Genomic DNA, 23,532 nt, shown 5'->3' with positions numbered 1-23,532 from the left:
GCCGCGCCGCACAAAGTTTGCGTGCTCGTCCGGAGGGCGGATTGGGGATCCGGCTCCATGCGGAGCGGCAGAGCCCGGGGCCGGGCTCAGGCGGGTAGATCCATCGCAATCGCAGCCTGGGGTTGTCGCCATGGGCAGCTGCGTGGGGAGGCAACACCGAGAGCGGCCGACCACCCCGGGGCACCCGCGCAAGAGAGCAGGTGAGCGCCGCCGGTCAGGCACCCTCTCGGTGCCGTGGCAGCCGGAACGGGCAAGGCAATCTGGGCCGCTGGAAACGCAACCGGGGTTGGGCCCTTGCAGACACTCCCCTGGGGGCCCTTTGCTGGAGAATTAACTTGTCTCAGATCCCCCACTCCCAACTGCCACCATAATCGGGCACCGAGACCACTGCCAAGACTGGGAATAGGGCACCACTCTGTGATTGTCTTGAGGGGGCATCGGATCTTTCAGGATTGGGCCCGGATGAGGGCATAACGGAGCGGACGGTAGTCTATGTGCTTCCTCTCCTGTTAGAGATGGGAAGATTCGGTTTGGGGGGATTTTTAAATGACCTGGATCTACTGGGTGGTCTGTACTTCCTCGGGGAAGCGTGTGGGATGTGTGTTAGTAAATGTATTGGTGGAGTAAGGCTCCCTGGAGCAATTTGGGTTTCTACTGATCCCTTAACTCCGTGTTTAGGAAGAGTGTGTGGGATGTCCCAGAAACTCGCCTACCTGATTTATGTAAGAGCCAGTCCGGCCCGTCTCACCAGATGGGTTGGAAGTGCAAACTACTGTTTCCCCACTGGCTCAGAAGTACAAGTTTGGGCTTGGGGCTGCTCTGAGGTCAGTGGGCTGCCACCTCAGGTTTCAAATCAGAGTAATTTTATTTATTATTGCAGATTTACTAAAAGCACTTTTATGCAGCTTTATGTGTTGTTGCGGAAACAAGTAGTGCACAAATTGTAATGAGATGCATTGTAAGCCATACAAAAATAAAAGAGCAATATAAAATCCAAATGATACAGTGTGCATAGATGTGTGGCTAGGTCCTAGCAAGAACATTTCCTTTGCCCTTGCTGCTTGATTGGAAACTTGTCCTGCAAACCGTCATCAGGTACTCTGGTCCATGTGTGGGCTCCAGGACAGATACCTTCACAGCATGTGCTAAGGCCACATTTGCTGCTAGAGAGATTGCCGCCTTCTCTGAACCTAGGTGCGGAAATTCATGTCCATTTCCATGTTCAAGGGCCCTCTCTGCTAAGTCTCCTGCAAAATGATAAGAATTGAGCTAGCTTAGGCTTTGCTGCCAGAGTCTGTGCATGTGACCCTGTGTGGTGTGTGCCCATGTGCGCAAGACCTGCCCTGACTTTTCTTAGTCCAGGTCAGTCAAGAGCACAATTGGTTCCCACCCCAGACGGCTCAGATCAGCCTCACTCTGCTGGAGCTGCATTAGTTGGATCAATAGCAGAAACCGCTTTAACTCAACAAGCTCATCAGCAGTATTTGGCATTGGCGGCAGTGCACACACACATTGATGTAGGGTTTCTGGAGACAGAACAGTCGACTTCTCAGCAAGAGAGAGGCCTTTGTGGACATGAGAGCATCTAAGGTACAGTCTCTGTGTACGGCTGCTTCGGGTTGATTATGGTTTTTCAGATTATTGGTGGTGCTAGAGCCCTGATTTAAACCATGCCCTTGCACTGCCAAAGTGATAGGTGACACCTCCTCACATGCTTCCTATAAATGGGTATTTTGGGAAGTGTTGTTTAGGGGCTCCCAGGCAGCCACTCTGCAGTTGCTACTCTGATTTCACAAAGAATTGTGTCCTGAGGTGTCCCTCCACGATGCCGTGAGACTGGATTTAACTTTGCTGAGCCCTGCACATACACTGAGACCGGACCCCACCAGCAGCACACACTGTCTGCTCTGATCTATAGTTCATGGTGGTCTGAACAGGGTATGCATCTCTGCATGTTCCCGCTGGAGAACTTTACCCACTTTAAGTAGAGATTGGGCTAATAGGACTCCTTGGCAGAAACCGTGAAATGCTTTGGCACCATAGTGGCTACTTCACTGTGTGGCACGAAGGTTTATACTTGACACCCTGCTTTATATGATATTTGAAGTGCTCACTTCATGCCTCGGGTATAGGAAGCTGTTGTCTATGAAAGCACAATAAACTAGTCTTGAAAGTGCCATGGCACTTTAAATATATATATATATATATATATATATATATATATATATATATATATTGGTGCTACTGACCTAAATGCTTCCAACTACACTTCTGGAATTTATTTCTTGGAAGACCTGAGCATGTACTTTAAAACCAAAAGTAAACACTTGGCACAGTTTGTAAGTCTTTCTTGGCAAATCGCTCTGGGCAGGAATGCCTAGCTTTTGCTTGTGGGGAGCACTGGCTGGAATCTCTATTGCTGTTGGGCTGGGTTGTGAGAAACAGGAAACACTAACTTCCTTGTAGAGCTCATGTTTTGCATGTAGAAGGTCCCAGGATCAATCCCTGCTATCTCCACAAAGAGCTGGGAAAGCCCTCTGCATGAAATCATGGAGAACATCTGACAGTAAGTGTAGACAATAGTGAACTTGATGGAGCAGTGCCTTGACTTAATACTTAGTTCCATGCTGGGGAAAGGATTTAAGATTTTGTTAGTCTAATATCTTATACAGCAGGGAGCTGGCACCAAGAAGCAGGATCTTCTGGGAAAGGATACACTACTCAAAAAGAATAAAGTTTACCCTAATGCATTTAGTCCTTTTGTTTATCTGTTTTTGCAAGCATGTCGGACTCCTGCTTTTGTTGGGCTGCAGTCCTACCCACTCTTACGAGGGAGTAATCCATATTGAGCACACATTGGGACTTGCTTTGAAGCGAAAATGCATAAAATTGTGTTCGTTAGGGAGCAGGCTATCTCCCTGCCGCAGAAATCTTGAGCTACTCTGAGGCTTTGTGGTGGTGTTTACCTTAAGTGCTTATGAAAAGTTGGGCTGGCACTCCTGGTGATGTATTGCTGGCATTTTGCAAACGCAGGCAATGTGAGCTGAGCTGAGTCTTCAAGAAACAGCAAAAACATGTCCCTGATCTACTCATCCAAGAGTGTGAACTGGAAACTGTGCAGTCAAGTGCAATGCAAGCGTTTTGGCTGATGGGATCTGCTGAGTTCTGGACTAAGCAAGTGTGGACTTTAAAAATATTTGGGGGTGTGAGTTGCACCAGAAGCTTAGAGACCAACAAAGGGAAGCTCTTACAGAAGGACTCTTCTTTCACTAGGGAAAAATAAAAATAAAAGGAAAAAGCCCTGATTGGGTTAAGGGCATTGCAGATCCCATGGAACTATGAAAATAATTTGGAGCACTGATACCATTGCTGAACTCCAGCACAAGAATGACTTTTTGCCTCCAATTATGACATAGTGTCAACTTAAAGGCTATGATCTTGGCTTCCGGTCCTAAATTATGGGTCCGTTACTATAAGTCACTGCACTTCATCCCAACAATGGGCTGGGTGGAATGATACTTAAGTTTCCCTATCCCAACTCTCTGAGGCTCAGGCTGTTTTGGACACTATGTTCTTGCAGCTTCAGGGTTGTTTCTTGTGTCTGCATGCATGGGTAAACATAATATGTAAATTGCTAACACATGGACCTGCTTTACTGATAGGCCTATGAAATCTCATGATGGTTTGGGAATTCTGGTTTTCACAGGTCTTTTGATGAGTCAGGCCCATATGTTACCAATTTACACATTCAATTTGCCCATGCATGCACATGACGTCACTGAAATGATTCCTACATATGCCACGCAAGTGTAGCGTGTGAACCTATCCTGGAAGAAACTCATCAGCTGGTTTGGGTGTTGTGCAATGTGCAGTTGCCTGGCATGCTTCTTTCTCCGAGTACACCCTATCATAATCAGAAACTGGCCCCACCAAGGGACTGCAGGACTGACTCATGCCTTTGCTCTGCTCATGCAGCCACGGATTGCAACTGCCTGCGTGTTGCTCCCTGCAATAATTACTGTTTTGTAGGAGGTAGAGAAAGGGAAACAGGAAATGGCGAGGGCTGGGTAAGTGGGCTGAGAAGAACACTTGTAAGTCCTTCCCAAAGAGGAGGCTGACTGCATCTGATCCATAAAGAACAAGCAGGGGGGCTGGATATCATATGTAGAGGAAGAGAGTACTTCCGAGAATCATAGGGCTGGAGGAGAGGTGGGCTTATAGGCCACCAGGTCTAATCCCTGCTTGAAGAGACCACCAGCACCACCTTCCTTGATGAGAATTTTTCCTTGTGTCACCACAAGTGTATTGCTGTTGAGTCTCTTTCTTTTTGCTGACCCCTCCTTGCCCTGCCTCTGTTGATGTTATTGACTGATTTGCTTTGATGCTGTAGGCAGGCAGGGAGTTGACCTGTGCAGTCCAGGAGGTCATACCTGCCTTGGTGGCCGTTGGCTTACCTACTCTGATGTCACAATGAGGCTTGCCTGGCTTGATTGTTTGCTGAGGCCTTGGAATCTGTCGGGTTCTGTGGACTGCAAGCGTCCTATGTGAGACCAAAGTGCTCTTCTGTGGCGAGATGGTATTTCACGTGATACCATGCGGGTGCTGAGTCAGATCTGTTGAGCCATCCTGGGGCTTTTGAGAAAGAGGGACTTGTGGTTTCTAAGGTAAGGGAAAGCTAGAATGTTAAATACAGTGGTACCTCGGGTTACATACGCTTCAGGTTACATACGCTTCAGGTTACAGACTCCGCTAACCCAGAAATAGTGCTTCAGGTTAAGAACTTTGCTTCAGGATGAGAACAGAAATCGTGATCTGGTGGTGCGGCGGCAGCGGGAGGCCCCATTAGCTAAAGTGGTGCTTCAGGTTAAGAACAGTTTCAGGTTAAGAACGGACCTCCAGAACAAATTAAGTACTTAACCTGAGGTACCACTGTACATGTGATTGACTCGCGTTCAACTGCATATACGTGTGGTGCCAGGAAATAAATTGTTCAATTCAAACTTGGAAATGGTGGTAGAGCTGGAGAGTCCTCGTGGCTCATGAGGAGACCCTCCCTGGAGCCTGAAAAGGACGACAGTGAAGGCGGAGGAAGCCCCAAAGAGACGGGAGGTGCAGTGGCACTTTGTTTACACTGCTCAACCTCCCCACCTAACAGCTGATGTGTGGGGTAGCGCAGCAGCAGCAGCTTTCCTGCATGTCCTCCAGGCTCCTGCCAGTCCTAGAGCTTCAATTCTAGTTGTGGATATTTCTGGTATGAATTGAAGAAAGAGTGGCAGAGAGGTTGTTTAGAAGGTGCTCCCCACTTTATGCGATTTCACTTATGCATATGAGGGCCCAGAACGTAACCCACACATAAATGAGGGGGATGCCTGTACTAAACTATGCTATGGTGGTACAGTATTTTAGAATAAATGGCACTGTAGTGACCCTACCCGCCCTGCTGGGGTAAGACAATGGATTAGTAGACTGGGAAGTTTTTCCAAACTGGCTGAAATTATGATAGTGGTACCAACATAGTGTGAGCTGATCAATGTGTTCTGAAAGGGCCCAGCCCCTGGGTAAGCAGGTATTCTGGATTACTGTTTGTTTTCTGCCCTTTTTCATTTGTGTGATTAAATTCCCTGTTTTGGATTGAGCTTTGGTTTGGATTTATTGCCTGGTTCAGTTGAAGGATGGGTGCAGACCCATGATCCTGGTTATCTTTGTGTCCCACGGGTCAGATTTTAACCCCCTGGTTATTTAGTGGAAGTCCCACCCTGTCTGCCTCCGTTACTACAAGAGCATCTTGCAAGGTTGGAAGCTGTGTGTCTCCCACCCTCTTTCTTCTTTGGCATGGTTCAGGTTTTCAGTAAGCTAGTCCTGTTACCTGCATGCAACAGTTCCTCTGGCAGGCTTTAATCTGTGCCCAGCCCCCAGCTCCCAGGCCCGATTGTTTGCTTAGCTCAGAAGGTGTTGCCCAGATGCCTCCCTGCAGAGCAGCTTAGGCAGGAATTCACACCTGGGAGCCTAAGTTTACACTTACTGCTGCTTGAGGGTGTGGCATCGTCAGTGGCCTTCAGAACCATCAGGGAACAGATGTGCACAGGCTGTCAATTTAAAGGGGCAGATTTAGAGTATCTTATTGCAATGCCCCCTGCCTTGTGATTCATTCCTGTCCTGCTGCATCCTCAGTGTTGGTGAAAGACAAGATTGCCTGCAGCTGAGCCCATTCTGTGTTGACCAGATCAAAATAGGACAGGATTTCTGCACCTTTAATAGTTGTGCAGAAGAGGAAATTTTGATGGCTACAGCTTGTCACATTGCAGAGCTGAGAGAAACTGCACCCAGTAGAATTCTCCTGTCTGCTTAACTGTTTTGGGGCCGTATCCTGAGCTGCGTTTGGTTAGCCTAGCTGACTCACAAAGCTGGGGTCCTTATTTGCTGACAGGCTGGCGCGCCACTGCCTATTCATTGTATTCGTAACCCTCCCCTCTTCTGCACCATGTGGCACTTCCCTAGAGTGCACAGGAAGAGCAGTGCCAACATGACTTCAGTTAATGTGGCTTTTTCAGCAGACTTCTTTCTTTCTTCTACTGTTTGGGCCCTGGAGTCAATTTTGCAAGGCTGGTGCTGGGAGACCGTTCTGGCTTTGCCCAGTCGAAACCAGAATACAGTTCTCAGGGAAACAAATGCCCTTTGCGACATAACACAGCATGGCTCATAAGAACATAAGAAGAGCCTGCTAGATCAGGCCAACAGTCCATCCAGCATCCTGTTCTCACAGTGGTCAAACAGATCACTGTGGGAAACACACTAGCAAGACCCAAGCCCACCAGCACCCTGCCCACCTGCAGTTCCCAACAACTGATATTCAGAGATTTACTGCTTCTGGCAAAGGAGGTGCTACATAGTTACTGTGGCTAAAAAAGGTAAAGGTAAAGGGACCCCTGACAATTAAGTCCAGTTGTAAACAACTCTGGGGTTGCGGCGCTCATCTCGCTTTCCTGGCCGAGGGAGCTGGTGTACAGCTTCCAGGTCATGTGGCCAGCATGACTAAGCTGCTTCTGGGGAAACAAGAGCAGTGCATGGAAGTGCCGTTTACCTTCCCGCCGGAGCTGTACCTATTTATCTACTTGCACTTTGACGTGCTTTCGAACTGCTAGGTTGGCGGGAGCAGGGACCGAACAACGGGAGCTTACCTCGTTGTGGGGATTAGAACCGCCGACCTTCCAATCAGCAAGCCCAGGGCTTAGTGGTTTACACCACAGCGCCACCTGCGTCCCTAGTTTCTAGTAGCCATCAATTTACCATCTCCTCCATGAATTTGTCTAATCCTCTTTTTAAAACCATCCAAGTTGGTGATCATCACTGCCTCCTTCAGGAATGAGTTCCGCCATTTAACTATGTGCTGCTTGAAGAAGTACTTTCTCTTATCTGTCATGAATCTTTCAATATTAATTGTATGCCAATGAGTTCTAGTGTTGTGAGAGAGGGCGAAAAATCTTTTCTCCATCCACCTTCTCCACACTGTGCATAATTCTATGTCACCTCCCACTTACCTTTCTCTAAACAAAAAGTTCTGGATGGCCTCATTAAAGGGGGGAAAAAATCTTGGATGATCCCGCAGCCAACTCTGACATTTTCCAGCACCATGTAACGTAATTCAGTGGGCAAGACTGTCCTTGGCTAATGCATCATGCATTTACCAGTCCTGGTGGTGGTTCCCTTCAGAAAATGCTGATCCCTTCTGTTTTCTTGCAGAATGCCTCTTTTGTGCACAGGCAATTTGTCATCCAAGGGCTCATGCAGGGCAGAAGGGAGAAACAGAGTGGGCACAGCTGTGTCTGAAGGGCATGTCCAGGCAAGAAACGACGGAGCTGTGTTAACACAGTGCATGGGAGCATCTTGCTTCCAGCAACACAAAAAACAAAATGCTTATGCCCTATGTGTATCCCCTTCTGTGACCACAGATGCTACGTTTATGCTGTGTTGTCCCCAGATGACTTCTGGATGTGCAGTATTCCAGCCTCCTCTGTTCCTGTCAGGGTGCTTATTAATGTGTGTTGCTAAGGAGCTGTGCCTGCCCACCGGCAGATTCCCAAGGATGGGCAGTTGAGGAGTTGTGATTTACTGCTTTCACACAAAACAGACAACACTTGTAGGGAGAGATGTTCGGGATCCTGAGGCTTAGTCGTCATCTTCTGTACCTGGTTCTCTGCCTTGTCCTGGCAGGAACTCTTTCATACCCAACTCATTTCCATATTTGCCACATGTGGTTTTATGAGGCTCCTAAATCATCCCTCCCTCCCTGTGTTTCTCTGTGAAACCTCTTCACCAGGGCCTAACAGACTGTTACTGATTGCAGGCTGCACACCAGTCTTCAAGTCCATTGGGCTTTCTCCCTGCCTTCTGCTTTTGGTGCAGGAATTGCTCTCTTGTTTCCTGGCTATGCTGCTTGAGGGCACACATGAAGCATTTTGAAAACAGTAGCGTGCTATATGGAAACTATTGCTGTTATGCATATTTTCAGCTCAGGAATATCGCCGGCTCAAGAATGGCAGGAGGATTAACGTTCAATGTGTGTTATCACATGCAGTCTCTACCTTCATAAGGACCTAATAAGAGCCCTGCTAAGTCAGACCTAAGGCATCTTTAGCCCAGCATCCTGTTTCCCACACTGGCCAACCAGATGCTTATGGGAAGGAATCCCACAAGAACTTGAGAACAATACGTGGTACCTCGGGTTAAGTACTTAATTCGTTCCGGAGGTCTGTTCTTAACCTGAAACTGTTCTTAACCTGAAGCACCACTTTAGCTAATGGGGCCTCCTGCTGCCGCCACGCCGCTGGAGCACGATTTCTGTTCTCATCCTGAAGCAAAGTTCTTAACCCGAGGTACTATTTTTGGGTTAGTGGAGTCTGTAACCTGAAGCATATGTAACCCGAGGTACCACTGTAGTCCTTTCCCACTGTCGTTTCCCTGCAACTGGTGTTCAGAGGAACCAGAAGCACTATATCCTGGTGTAGCAAGCAGCCATCACAACTGGTAGACTGTGAGAAGCCATTAATTTATTAACACCCCTTTTAAAGATTTTCAGCTAGTAACCATCACCACAAACACCAGGAAACTAGAGTTTCCTAGGTTCTGCCAGTGGCATCCACAAGGGATCCTAACACTGACTTTGAGGGTTTTGGCAATGATATATGGTACACCCTGAAGCAGTAGAGAGCATGTTGCATGATAATGGCCCACTGGGCTGAGGATAAATTCTGAGCTCGGCCTTGCCTGTCCTCTCCTTACTCCCTGTCCTGCCCACATCTTTGTGGCCTTGGTGTTAAACAGCTGGTTCCTTTTCTGTGCTGTCACCTTCCTGATTCAGATATTTCAGTTGGATCCAACATGTATACATTCCCTTTAATAGTCCGCTCTGTTTTGCTTCTGGGTACATGGACTGCAAGAAGATCAAACCTATCCATTCTTAAGGAAATCAGCCCTGAGTGCTCACTGGAAGGACAGATCGTGAAGCTGAGGCTCCAATACTTTGGCCACCTCATGAGAAGAGAAGACTCCCTGGAAAAGACCCTGATGTTGGGAAAGATGGAGGGCACAAGGAGAAGGGGACGACAGAGGACGAGATGGTTGGATAGTGTCTTCGAAGCTACAAACATGAGTCTGACTAAACTGCGGGAGGCAGTGGAAGACAGAAGTGCCTGGCGTGCTCTGGTCCATGGGGTCACGAAGAATCGGACACGACTAAACGACTAAACAACAACAACTTGGTTTCCAAAGGAATTAAGAATCACATATTCCTACATTGAAGCAGATGCCACCTGACTCAGGAGAGGCAATGGTAGAAAGACCACCATAAGTTGTCTTATGTTGTTCAAACTGGGTACATGGTTCCTTCTTTTTTCAGCTTGCCTGATTTAGAGTGAGATTTATATCCCACATTGCCAGTGCTCAGTTTCAGAGGGGTAGTCAGGTCAGTCTATACAGTGGTACCTCGGGTTAAGAACTTAATGCATTCCGGAGGTCTGTTCTTAACCTGAAACTGTTCTTAACCCGAAGCACCACTTTAGCTAATGGGGCCTCCTGCTGCTGCTGCGCCGCTGCTTCACGATTTCTGTTCTCATCCTGAAGCAAAGTTCTTAACCCGAGGTAATATTTCTGGGTTAGCGGAGTCTGTAACCTGAAGTGTATGTAACGCGAGGTACCACTGTATTGTAGCAAAAGCAGCAAAAAGTCCTTTTTGTGGCTGTAGCCTACATATTTGGTATGCCTCAGTTTTGTGCATTTTATGGTTACAATAGCAGGTACATGATTATTTAAATATTTTCTGACCCGAGATCCTTCGTCCAACAGACCACAAACATTCATTTCTTCCCAGTGACACTTGTTTCTTGATTCACCTGCACAGAGGAAGAAAGACTTTTAAAACAGCCTGTGTGTGTGTGTGTGTGTGTGTGTGTGTGTCCGTGTCTGTGTCCCCAGCATGAACTTAGTGTAGCTTGTCTCTTTCCTGTGTGCCATTTCACACAGGGATCCCATAAATCTAATATAATGGTTGTCTTGATATACGATCAAATGTTTTAATTCTTCTTTGTGAGGCTAGCATAGGAGAGCCACTTTATCAAGTCATGAGCTGTTCCTTCCTGTCTGAAAAAGGTAGCTGAAGTCATTTTTTAAATGCCATGGTAAAACCAGTCTAGCAACTTGAAACCTGGCTTCCCCTCACCCACAGAGGAACACCTTGCTTCTGTAGTCAGCTACTGAACCTGCCTTCTGATTCCTTTGTCTAATGATTAGAGTACATTGCTTCCTAAGACAGTCGTAAAGCCTAATTCTTCATGTACTGTATACGTTTTACATTTGGCTCCCTCCTTCACACAGCCTTTGGGGTCACACCCTCCCATAATCTGAGTAACGTTAGACATGCCATCATTTGTTTTGCACTAACAGGATGAACCATTTTAATATCATACCCCCAAGTAACCCAGAAATCAACATGTTTTCTTTGTAGCGTATAATTATGTCCGTAATTTTGGTCTTGTTTGCCACAGAGATGACTGGGCCAGGTGCAAACGTAAGTCCGGGGTGCTCTAGGTATAAAGCAGGACTGTCAGGCTTGAGGGTGCTGAGTTTAAAACATGGCAGATTAGAGATCTTGCCTGATTCCCTTCTGGCATGTTGCAAACACAGTGGATGTGCTGTCTGCACAGGTGAGCTCCCGATGGTAGAGCTAGAGATTGTGTTTCTGGGGAATAAAGAAGAAAGTATATTGAAGTGGAGATGGGGGGGCGTTTAGGTTAGGCTTGGCAGAGCAGGAGGGGAGCTCAGCCCATTGTTCTCTGAAGAGGGAGACAGCTGGGGAGTGGGAGGCAGCCCATCCCCACTTAAGCTGGGGAGAGGGAAGTTTGGGGGGGGGTGCAGACTCAGGTCAACATGTGATAATGTGTCACTTATCTGAAAACACCCGATCAGGAGTTGGTGCCAAGGGCATGTGTGTGTGTGTGCAGTCAGTGCCCTCCTGCCTTGGTGAAGGAGCCCCAGTTCCTTCGAGACTTGATAGTGATAGACAAGCAGGCTCCACTGTGGGGAATCGAAGCTTGTTACAGGGCACAGAGAGAGAGAATCTGACCCACTGCTGGCGATTTCAGTTATCGGCTTGGCGAACTTGATCCTTCCACACTGCACGAGTGCTGGCTGAGCCTAGCAGCATCCCTAGTCTTCTTAAAAAATGTGGTTAGTTTTGCAGTACAACAGGTTCTGCAGAATAACGATTCCTTAGCATGTTTTTTAAACCTGTTGTCTGTTGATCTCAGATGCCTCCCAGCTCTTATGATTATGATTATGAGATAATAATAGTTGCCTCCACAGGGCTGATTGCAAGTGGAAGTTAGGTAATGGAGGGGGGGCGGGTCGGACAGATCTTGTTGTCTTTTCACCTGGGTTTGAAAAGGACCCAAATATTTCATTAAATAAAACCAATAAATGGCTGCTGGCACAGATGGGACGAGGCTTTTCCTGAGAGTCCCTAGGTTCCCAAGAAGTTGGGAGTAGTGCCTATGCATTTGCACTTCTGCTGGAAATGGTGATGAAATATTTGGCTGGCCGGATCCGTAACCTGAAACAATAAGGCTTTGGATACACTCCTCTCTGTAGTGTTGCTGCAACAGCCATGACTCAGTGGTGGAGCACTTCTTTTGCATGTTAGAAAGTCCCATTCCCTGGCATCTCCACACAGGGCTGGGTTTGTTCTCTGTCTGAAACCCTGGACAGCCAGCAGACAATGCTGAGCTTGATGGTCCAGTAGTGTGACACTGAATAAGGCAGCTGTTTCCTGTGTCCTTGTGCCTTCTAGGAGGAGACACCCCAGGCAGGATATTTTCTCCCCAGACTCATCAAATCTGGTACTTGGAGAAAGGAGGAAGGAGATTTCACACCACCTTCCACACACAACTGCAGTGTCAGGAATGAGTGGTCCGTCTTGAGCTACTGTGGGATTTTGGGGGAGCAAAAACCTACACAACACAAAAGGAACATCTTGCAGCAGGGTAAGGTGTCTAGAACCTGTGGCTGAACTGGCTGGACTTTGGTGGCAGCATCATTAAATAGCAGCAGCTTTGCACTTGCTACCTAAGGTTGGTAGTGGTTGCCGCTCACTACTCCCCTCTCTGCTTTCTGATCATGGATTGAGAGGCTGTTGTTTGATTGAGAGACAGTTGTTTGAGATTGATTCCTGTGCAACCTTCTGCCTGGTTCTTGAGCTGAGCACCGACTTCATGAAAGACAAAGCAGGGGTCTTGGGTTTGGAAGTAAACTGGATGTCTCCTAGCTCCTTCTCTGAACCAGAGAAGGGCAGACCCAACCTTTCTGAAGCTCTTTCCAATAGGGACCACAAAGCTGCCTATCACTTTAAGAGCTCGGAGAAAGCAAGAGAGCCTGTGCCAGGCAGTGACAGTGCTTCCTGGGCAGAGGGACCATAGCTGCACACTCTCACTGCCTTCTGTCTTTTAAAGTAGCAGGCGGAATGGCCAGAGTTGTTCTCATCAGTGCCTGATTGGCAGGTAGACCTAGAAGCTGTCTCAGGGTTGTCCAATGGGGACCCAGCCTGCTCTGAAAGCAGCCTTTGTACCTCTTCAGTCAAAGACCATTTCCTCTGTGTGCTCAGTTGCCTGGAGCCAAAGGAATGGTGTCTCTTGTCTATGGAGGTGGCTGCTGCCTGCCTCTTCCTCTGCCTACTACTGAGCTAATTGTTCCCACGCTAATCTCCTTGAGAAGCTTAACTTAGCTGGGGGCTGGGAGAAGCCAGGAGACTCTACCTATGGCCTGGTAATGCCAGCGGCTTGCTGTGGAAAGCAGGTGGCCAAAATAAGTTCTGATTTTGCAGTGCAAGTAGAAGTTATTTCCCTTTGCTCCTGTTTTACAAGGTGCATAAAGGAAACTGTTTGCCCTTGGGGTTCAATTAGCTCCAGCAGGGGGCCTTGCTAGCTCCCCCATCCTTCATTGCAGAAGTTGTCTGCGAAAGATGCCACATAGCTCATTTTAAACAGGCCTGACCTGTTTTTACTTGCCATCTGTCCAGGTTTTTGTTTTAATTCAGCTTTAATGCCATTTAAAAAGCAATTTACGTATTAAAATGGCGCAACTACAATAGTTCATATGCAAATAAGCCACCGCTCCTTTTGGCTGTGTAAATGTGGGAACCCTATTGCCAGGCCTGCCTCAGGTGCCCCTCCTCCTCCTCCTCTGCAGGTTAAGAACCTCTAACCAAAGTATCCTGGTCCCTTAGTCGTGATGGCAACTCCCCCTTCCTATCCGGGGCAGCCATAAAAGGTTGCTACCACCTGTAAGGTATCGGTGGAGCCGTCCTCAGTGATGCAATGACCATGTTTGGGGACAAGGGAAGGGCCACCCAAGTTTGGGACTTGACTTGTCTCTTGCTTTTTCCAGCTTTGTTCTCTCTTTCTGAGAACATGTCTTGCCCCTGGCTTTTCTCTTCATCTACCCACCCTAATTAGACTTAAACCTGCAGCACAAGCTTCTTATACAGCTGACTTGAAGCTAAATCCCCTTGCAGAGCCAGCCTGGGCAGGGTCAGCTCAGGAAGCTGGCCTTCTGCTTCCTCCACAGAGAGCGCTGAGCAATGCACCTCTGTGAAATGCATGAGGGGCGAGTGGTGTGGGGAGGCCTCCCCTCTGCGCGCCCCTTGAATCCGGAGGACATTTTCCTGGGGGATGAAAGGGCCACAACAGCACTGGGGGCAGGGCGAGAATTATTGTCTGGAAAACGATGTTTACTCTGTGTGCCTATGATTTCATCTTGCTTGCACTCATGGAATCCGTCACAGAATTTGGCACCCATAAATTCTCCGTTTTCCTGTTAAAACCACACATCTGTTGCTGTTACGGCTGTGAACAAAAGCTGGGACACGTGGGCAGTGCTGGGTGAATTCCTCGACGCCAGAGGACCCTGCGCAAGACTTCCAGCTTCAGGGGCGGGTGTGGGGAACAGGGACAGGAAGGTGTTTGGGTCTTCCCTTGGGTGTGTTGTTCCCATCTCCCTTGCATCTGACCATTCCCAAGATCCAACTCATTTGAACGTTTCGATCTTGGAAGCAGAAGACAGTATGCGCACACACCAAAAGCAAAATACGTGCATATTTTGCATGATTTCCATAATTTATTCGGGTCACCGAATTTGAACCTCCTTGGTGCAGAAATATACACAGCCCTCATTGTTCATCTTTCCTCCCAAGTACCAAGGAGAGGTTGTTGCGAGATAAGAGTCAAACAATATTGCATTGATTTTTCCAAAACAATTAGTTTCTATGATCTCTTCTGCTGCAGATAGTGACCCCACAACCCATGAGCAGCTGCTCCATAAAACTTACTTCCTGGTAACCTAGTGGTTACAGAGTCTGTGCTGTGGTGCTTTTGTGGTGGGTGGGAGAAGTCAGCTGGGAATGAGATGGGAGCAGAGAGTCACTATTTGACTTTGTCCCAATGGGATCCATGCAGGACTTGCTCCCTTTGCTAACGTGGCACTTTTACCCAGGATGGGAGGGGGTAGCTTTTACTTTCCCAGCTATTTAGTGGTCTTATGAATATTACATGAGAATTACAGGCTCCTAAGAAGGGGAATGGCTCTATATTTCGCTCCCTGTTCCTTGGAAGCCAGGCTAGTGGCTAGCTGTCCGTTCTGGGATTCAAGGGCAGCCATTTCCCCCAGCAGTGTGTGTGACTTTCTGACCTGTTCCAGGGTTGTCATTGGCTAGCAAACTCTCCGTACAGGTTTTATTTCTGCAAATGGTACTGAAGCACTGCTCTTTCTCACTGCTCCCATTAAACTGCAGCTACTTACCCCAATCAATGTCTTCCTGGCCATCTCTAGTACCCCTAGAGATTGTGGCTGGTTAATTACATCCTGGCGGCAGGTATTCCAGTCACCGCATCTCGTGGGGTTGGGCTGGATCAGAGTGCTTGCTTCCCGCACATCTCCCCCTCTCCCTCCACTTTCTCCAGGCTGAACATTGCAAGGAGGCTGAAATCTACAGTGAAAAGGACACCAAAGTCTACAGCAAGCAGCAGCATTCTGAGGGGCTGCTTGGGAAGCAGAGGAAGCCTTGCAGTGAAATCAAACCTTTGGCCCATCTGGCTCAGAATTACAGAGGCTGATTAGCAGCGACTCTCCAGGATTTGAGAGCCAAACTGCACATGGCACTGAATGTGTCGCTTGGAATCATGTCAGGGGTGTTGTTGTGGTTTATTTAATATTGGTGCAGGGCCCTAGTTTTCATCAGGACCACAGTGCAAGGGGTGGGGAGGTTGAACCCAGTTAACACACACACACACACACAACACTGTTGTTAGCCTAGTAACAACCAAGGGTTGGGGGGGGAGTTCATTGGGAATGTGAGGAGGGAAGGAGCCTTCTTGCACTTTACAGTCCTGATAAAATCAGGCCTCCTTGTGCCTGCTTAAAAAAAAAAAAAACACCACAAAGTGTTTCCGAGTGATACATTTGGCATCACATGCAGTTTGGCCCTTTGACAAGGAATGTTTCCCAGCCCTTCCTGCAGATGCCAGGGGCAGAACCTGGGACCTCCTGCAGGAAAAGCATGGGCTCTGCAACTTGAGCTGCAGCTCTTCTGAGGTTCTGTGCCAAAGAAAACCTCAGGAGACCTTGCTCAGGGCTGTCCTCCGGTTGTATCTAAGATCCGTTTCCTGCTGCTCCTTGGGACCCATTATGGACATGACGTCTGACTGTTCACCCATGAGTGTAAGACTCCTAAAGACATGGCAAGGCAGGCCTGCTCAGTTGGATCTTGTATTGTTCTCAGCCTTTGACCCCTGGTCTTATTTGTCATCCATAAACTTTGGTCTCCAGCTGTTTGGGACTACAACTCCCATCCTAGCTAGCAGGACCAGCGGTCAGGGATGATGGGAGTTGTAGTCCAAAACAGCTTGCAACCCAAGTTTGGGAAACCCTGATACTCACTATTGCAGGCATGAGGAACATAGAATACTGTCTTACGCTCAGTCAGACAAATGGTCCATACAGCTTAGTATTGTCTTGTCTGTTTGTTTGTACCCTGCCCACCTGACTGGGTTGCCCCAGCCACTCTGGGTGGCTTCCAAAATATGTATAAAAACAAGATAAGATATTAAACCTTAAACAGCTTTGCTATACAAGGCCGCCTTCAGATGTCTTCTAAAGGTTATCTAGTTACTGCTCCTGGATTAACATCTTCCCCATTAAAGCTTTTATAACCCACTTTTTTCTCCAAGGAGGTCAAGGTTCTTCCCCCTCCTCAGTTAATCTCCACAACAACCCTGTGAGGTAGGTTAAGCAGAGAGGCAGTGACTGGCCCAAGGTCACCCAGTGAGCTTCCTGGCCAAATGGGGATCTGAACCCAGATCTCCCAAGTCTTAGTCCGACACTCTAACTCAGCCTTTCTCAACCTTGGGTCCCCGGATGTTCTTGTACCACAACTCCTATCATCCCTGAGCACTGGCCATGCTGGCTAGGAATGATGGGAGTTGTAGTCCAACAACATCCAGGGAACTAAGGTTGAGAAAGGCTGCTCTAACCACTACACCACACTGACTTAAAATAAAAATCAACATTTTAAAATTCTGCATTTTTTAAACTGTTCCCCTCTCCTTTTCTCACCCTCCTGTCCTGCCCCACTCCACTTGTTGTGAGCTACTGTAGCAACCGTAGCCAAAAAGGTGGGTGTAATAATAAAAGTAATAATAATAATAATAATAATAATAATAATAATAATAATAATAACGACTCTGAGGCACGCTTGAGTTGGGGACTTTGTCTGAATGCACTGCCATGTGAGATTGTCATGTGACTTGGCATTTTCAAAGGTTCTCTCTATGTTCCCCTCATACTCTGGAGCACAGAACATGACTCACAATTCCATCTCTCCCCCCACTAATTACGCTCTTAATGTTAGTGCTCCTTGGCCCCATCATTATACTCAGTGGCGGGTGACATTCACTGGGTTGTTTTGCAGAGCGCCAGTTATATCCTGAGTATTCTTATTTGTGGTTTCTGTGTAGACCCACCCTTGGGCTCTGTGCCTCTGCTCATGAGAGCTGTGGAAGTCTGTAGAGCAGGGGATTCCCAAAAAGTGGTCCATGGTCTGCAAGCTTCATTCCGGGAGCTCACGGTGTGTCTGTGGATTTGGGCTGGAGACAGGAGCTGGCCCACCCATCACATAAAACATTGGCATTGATTTTTAATTGTATCTTAATGCTTTTTTATGGCAGTGGTTCCCAATTAGCTAAGTACTGCAGGCCCCCTGTACAGTATTTCAAAAGCCAAGCCATGGACCCCCGACTTTTAAAAATGTTGATATCTCTATGGTAGCTTTTGTTACATGAATGGTGCCATGGATCCCATGGGTGGGTTATGAAACACCAACTGGGAATCACTGTTTTATTGCATTATATTTTGAATTCCATGGAATTCTAATTGAAATACTGTTGACTCGCAGCTTATGTACATTTAACTTGTGTGATCCCAGCTTTAACTGGTTGTATCCCAGAAGGCAGGGGGATGGCAGAGTGGGGGGGGGGACCTTTGGCAACCCCACCTCCCATTGCACACGCCTTGGGAGAGCTGTTCAGAGGTGCAGAGAGAGTCTGTAGCTGCCTTGGAAGAGAGTGCAGAGGTGCAGGGAGAATGCTGCGCTGTGCTTTTTATGGTTTTAAAAATGTTGTTTTGACTATACACAATTTTGGCTTTATGCGCTATCCCCCAGAATGTAACCCCCGCATAAATTGAGAGTCAACTGTACAATAAAATGCTACGTATAAGAGATTAACCTTCAACATTGCACTGTTATCCTCCATCAGTGCAACCATTTCTGGATAATCTTCCCTCTCTTCCTCCTTCCTCTGATTCTCCAGAGCAGATTTAGGGGAGGTGCAGGGGGCCTGTGGAAGGAGGAAGGAAAGCCCCATCCTGCTTGTGGGATCGTTAGCGTTGGCTTCCGCTAGCACACCAGGTTAATTGAATTTGGGCTAGAGGGTTGCATTCAACTAAGTCTTACTCAAAGTTGAGCCACTGAAACGAATGGACCTAAGTTAGTCATGTCCACTAACTTCATTGTGTCTGCTGTGAGTAGGACTAGTATTGAATACAACCCAAAAGAAGCCATAAAAACCATACAGCATCTAGCATAGCACATTTGCTGCAACAGGCGAAAATAATAATTTAAGTGCTGTGCTGTGACCCTCAGCAATTTCAAAGTGGTCCCTGGGGGGAAAGTTTGGGGACATAAGATGAGCCTTCCGGATCAGACCAATGGCTCTTGTAGTCTAGCATCCTGTTTCCACAGTGGCCAAATTGATGCCTGTGGGAAGCCTGCAAGATGGACTGTTCCAGTAAATGAGCTGAGGAAGGGATGTGCCTGCCTCTCGGAACATGCTCCAAGGGGTGTAGCAAACACCTTCCTGTGTAGCCCAGAACATTCCTGACAATTTCACATCTAGCCCAGTAATTAGACTCGTAATGTTGGTATTGCTTGCCACATCATTATCCCCAATAGTAGGTTGCAATCCCCGTATTATTTTGCAGAGCAACAGTTATGACCTTCCTGAGCTTGGATATGTTTGTTAATATCTCACATGGCATTAGCTTTTTGTGCCAAATCATCTCAAAAGGTGGCTCATGTTTAGTTTGTTATTCTGTGCACACACACCAAGACTATCTACACAATGCTTGTTCTGCAGGTTCTCTCTTCTTTATAGATGTACATTCTTGCAATCTTTCCTGTGTTATGCTCCGTATGTATTCTATTAAATTTCATCAGTTTGTGTTCTTGGCACAGATCTGTGGTGTATCGAGAGCAAAAAGAAAGTTTGTCCTCTCCTCCATGGGGCTTTTAGCCCCCTCCAGTTCTATACTCAATTAAAAGAAAACGTTTCATAGCCTTCTCTGTTTAATGCTGAGTTATTATTTCCCGAGACAGCTTTCCACTCAGATTGTGAGGCTCCCTGCTTTGTATTAGCTGTTCCTCAACTTGGTTGCGTGCACAGTTTTTGGATGACACATTTAGAAAATATTTGGAAGGCCAAAACAAAGCTAAGATGGAGAATGCAAGATTTTGTGCAGATAAAAACAGAGGAAATGTGCCTGTTCAGAGAGGGAGATTGAGGAGAGATGTAGGAAGTATTGAAATGTCCCCCTCTTAAAACACTGTTAATAAAAATGAGTTTCCTTTAGAAGGGAGGTATAGGGGTGTTTGTTGGCAGATATGCCCCTGCTGGCTTGGTTTTGGGGTGCCTCGTGGATCCTGCATCTGGTAAAGGAGCAGAACTTGAATAAGACACTCAAGAATCCATGCCACAATTAGGAAGAGAACCCCGATGAACTGAACTTTTCTCAGAGGAGCCCCTGCCTTGCTGTAGCTCATTCTTTGCCAGCCTTGCAACTCACCAGACTCCAGCTCCCTGGCTTATTCTCTGGCTAATTCCCCGTGCTATAAATACTGCCTGGGGTGACAAACTCCCTAAGGCTCCGGTCAGGGCGGTGGCCGTGCAGGAAAAGCTCTGCCAGTGGCTACGTGATTCGTGCCAGGCTATGAAAAGGGTGGGGCAATGGCTGGCAGAGGAAAGAGTCTGGCTAGGGTGAATCTCTTGCTTTTGGGACCCCCCCCCCATTTGAAGCCTCCCTCTCCTTCTGCAGGTCGCAATGAACCTTTGAAGAAAGACCGTCCCAAGTGGAAGAGCGACTACCCCATGACCGATGGGCAGCTGCGGAGCAAACGGGACGAGTTCTGGGACACGGCACCGGCCTTCGAGGGCCGCAAGGAAATCTGGGATGCGCTCAAGGCTGCTGCCTATGCAGTGGAGGCGAATGACCACGGGCTAGCGCAGGCCATTATTGACGGTGCTGGAGTGACCTTGCCCCACGGTATGTGATGGCAGGATGGGAAGTGGGCAAGAGAAGAAATAGCACAGGGCTAGTTCTTTCTGCCTTATCTCTTGCCAGAGGTAGAAATCATGCCCTGTGCTGTGAGTGTAAAATGGGAACTTCTATCCAGGCAAAAATCATAAAGCAGGAATAGGCAGTCGGTGCTCCTCTCCAGGTTCGTTGGACTGCAATCCCACAATCCTTGCATGGCTGTTGGCCATGTTGGCTGGGCTCATAGGAGCTGGGAGCTGCAGGGCCAGAGATTCTCCCATCCCTGTCTTAGGGCCTGAAATCCTTGTTTGAATCCCTTGCCTGCCTGCCACAGTACAAGCACACATGTGCACCTGCAAACCCAAGATAGCAGCAAATGTGTCTTTATCGCCATGCATATTATTCAGGTTAGACACACACGGAAGTAATAATTGGCCATGCCTCCCTGCTACTTGTCTCCACTGTGAGAAATGTGTTTACTGCCACAAAATATATAAAGTGTCCTCAGAGCTGGTACTTCCAGGATTCTTGAGCTCTTTTGATCCCTTCTGTACACATTTGTTCCTGGAATAAGGATAACATTCTCCAAAGACCTGAACAAACTGAAACAGCTTTGCACTGTACCTGCCACTTCACCTTCAGGAGGAAAGAGAAAAAGTGCCAACTTCATCCCTGTTACCCTGTGTTAGTCTCCGTATGGATGAAGCATTTATTTGTTTGTTTATTAACATTGTATCCTACTCTTCCTCCCAAAGGGGCAAACATCAAAATGTTAAAACAATACAATCTTAAAAACAGAAAAAACATGTACAACTTTTTGAAACAATTTAAAACTGTCTAAACACATTTAAAAGCAGTCACATACCCTCACAGCTACTATTTTCAAGGTTGTCACGGCCAGTACCCATCAAATGCCTGTGTAGTGGCACCTGCCCTGTGGAACACCCTCCCACCAGATATCAAAGAGAAAAACAACTACCAGACTTTTAGAAGACATCTGAAGGCAGCCCTGTTTAGGGAAGCTTTTAATGTTTAACAGACTATTGTATTTTAATATTTTGTTGGAAGCCACCCAGAGTGGCTGGGGTATAAATAATAAATTATTATTATTATTATTATTATTATTATTATTATTATTATTATTAAACAGGGAAGTTTTAAATTTCTCCTGAAAGCCAATAATGAGGGAGACAGATGCACTTAATCCTGGAGGGGCGTTCCACAAATGGGGAGCCACGAACAAGAAGGCCCTGCCATGGGTCAAAATACCAACTGGGCAGCAGCCAGAGTTAGTATGGACCTAACCTGCCTATCATAGGGCCTGGAGTGCTTAATGTTGCAGGAGATGCTCCTTTAAATACTTGGTTCCCGAGCCATTTAGGGCTTTGTACACCAGCACGCACATCTTGAATTGGGCTCAGTAACTTGCTGGCAGCTCACTGGCAGCTGGGGTGTGATAGGTGGCTGGGCAAGGTTAGCGAGTTGGACTAGGACCTGGGAGACCAGGGTTCAAATCCCCACTTGGCCATGAAGCTCACTGAGCGAGCTTGGCCCAGTCTCTTCTCTTAGCCTAGCCTACCTCACAGGGTTGCTGTGCAGATTGAATGAGGAGGTGGAGAACCACGTAGGCCACCTTCAGCTCCTTGGAGAGGAAAAAAAGGAAATATAAATAAATAAGGAGAGGAAATGGAAAGCTTACATTTAGTTTGGTTTAGAATCGAGGGGAAGAGACTGGGTTCCGTTCCCCCCTGTAAGCCTCTCACGCCCCCTGCTGGCGCTTTCTGTCTCCTGCAGGCTCCCTCACCGAGTGCTATGACGAACTGGGTAACCGCTACCAGCTTCCAGTCTACTGCCTGGCCCCCCCTGTCAACCTGATCATGGAGCGGAGCGAGGAGGAGGGCGTGGAGCCCCCCGAGCCAACGCCCAACACCCGGCGCGAATTCCCCCTCAAAGTCCGCCTCTCCACGGGCAAGGACCTGCGCCTGAGCGCCAGCATGACAGACACTATCGGGCAGCTGAAGAAGCAGCTGTACGCCCAGGAAGGACTGGAGCCCGCCTGGCAGCGCTGGTTTTTCTCGGGCAAGCTCCTGACGGACAGGAGCCGCCTGCAGGAGACCAAGATCCAGAAGGACTTTGTCATCCAAGTCATCATCAACCAGCCGCCTGCACCGAGGAACTGAGCTGGAGGCGGGTGGTGCGGCGCCCGGCCTTCAACCCAGGGACTGAGATTGCAGGAGGCTGCTCTTGTGCCTGGGGAGGGCCAGCAGGTGGCGCCCTCGGAACCAGGGCCGGAAGGTTCCCCAGCGGCCCCTGAGAAATTGCACACACTCACTCACTGCAAGAGGCAGCAGACTGAGTTGACAGCGCAGATGGGCAACATTGAAAGTGGTTTATCCCCATGGTTTGTCTCTCGGGGCCCTTTGGGGCCAATTTTTTAAAACTTCCCAGAACCCCAAGGATGGGACCTCCCCGCTCCTCCCAAATTATCCAGGCTCTGGGCTCGGCTGGCACCGAAACACATGCCTCTCCCCACCCCCCTTGCTCAGCTCCAGTCTGGGCTGAGCTGCCTGCACTTGAGCCTATATGACGGATTGTGGACGCTGTCTCCTGGGCACAGCTCTTGTCGTTTGGGCACTGAGAAGCTGGAGACCAAAGCGTCCCTCACATAAGGGACCAGGCTAGGCCCAGGGCTGCACTGCGTGGGTCAGAAGACCCTGCCGGTTCTGGCTCCCCATTTCCAGGCCACTGAATGAGACCTTGAGTAACGCTGCGGTTGGCCCTCTTTGCACAATTTCATGGGATGAGCCCAGCGAGGCAGCTGCTGCTCATCCTGGTTTTATGGGCAGCCCCTCAACCAGATAAGGTGCGATACGGGGGAAGATGGTTTGTATGTATAGGTATTAGTGTAATTTATCAATAAAGCCTTTTCCAACTAGCCTGGAGCCTGATTTCAGCCGGGAACTTGCTTTGGGTGCCTTCGCTTTCTGCAAGCGTCAAACGACTTAAAGAACCGGCCTTATGAACTTGGTATGCTGGATTTGCTTTTGAAGGAAGAGGTTGTCAGGCTGACCTTTGCAATGCAATGCCTGAGCATCTCCAGAAGGGCAGTGGGCAATTTGCATGAGG

The 23,532-nt window shown here is 48.0% G+C and overlaps 1 protein-coding gene and 1 long non-coding RNA gene across 3 annotated transcripts; both read left to right on the top strand.

The window, feature by feature from the left end:
• Positions 1–67: 67 nt before the first annotated feature.
• Positions 68–23,341, top strand: UBTD1 (ubiquitin domain containing 1). 2 transcript variants are annotated; one of them, XM_083615288.1, is made up of 3 exons: positions 68–200; positions 20,188–20,415; positions 22,201–23,341. In XM_083615288.1, the coding sequence occupies exons 1-3, from the start codon at positions 131–133 to the stop codon at positions 22,584–22,586; spliced, it is 684 nt and encodes a 227-aa protein (XP_083471414.1). In that variant the 5' UTR covers positions 68–130; the 3' UTR covers positions 22,587–23,341. The 2 variants fall into 2 exon arrangements, with proteins under 2 accessions (XP_083471414.1, XP_083471415.1); XM_083615289.1 differs by lacking the exon at positions 68–200 and adding an exon at positions 981–4,664.
• On the top strand, positions 9,764–12,682 carry LOC310763344. Its single transcript, XR_014548590.1, has 2 exons — positions 9,764–9,961; positions 10,190–12,682. It is a non-coding gene; the product is annotated as an uncharacterized lncRNA (long non-coding RNA).
• Positions 23,342–23,532: the final 191 nt, after the last annotated feature.

The sequence above is a fragment of the Podarcis filfolensis genome, assembly GCF_964270895.1.
Source record: "Podarcis filfolensis genome assembly, chromosome: 5".
NCBI classification, from domain to species: Eukaryota; Metazoa; Chordata; class Lepidosauria; order Squamata; family Lacertidae; genus Podarcis; species Podarcis filfolensis.
The sequence above is the reverse complement of the archived record's forward strand: the minus strand, read 5'-3'. Positions and strand labels throughout refer to the sequence as shown.

Excerpts from the sequence above, each read along its gene's own strand:
- UBTD1 (XM_083615288.1), top strand. The coding sequence starts at position 131 with ATGGGCAGCTGCGTGGGGAGGCAACACCGAGAGCGGCCGACCACCCCG. Across the intron at positions 201-20,187 it reads GCACCCGCGCAAGAGAGCAG|GTCGCAATGAACCTTTGAAG; the intron begins GTGAGCGCCGCC and ends CTCCTTCTGCAG. Across the intron at positions 20,416-22,200 it reads TGGAGTGACCTTGCCCCACG|GCTCCCTCACCGAGTGCTAT; the intron begins GTATGTGATGGC and ends TGTCTCCTGCAG.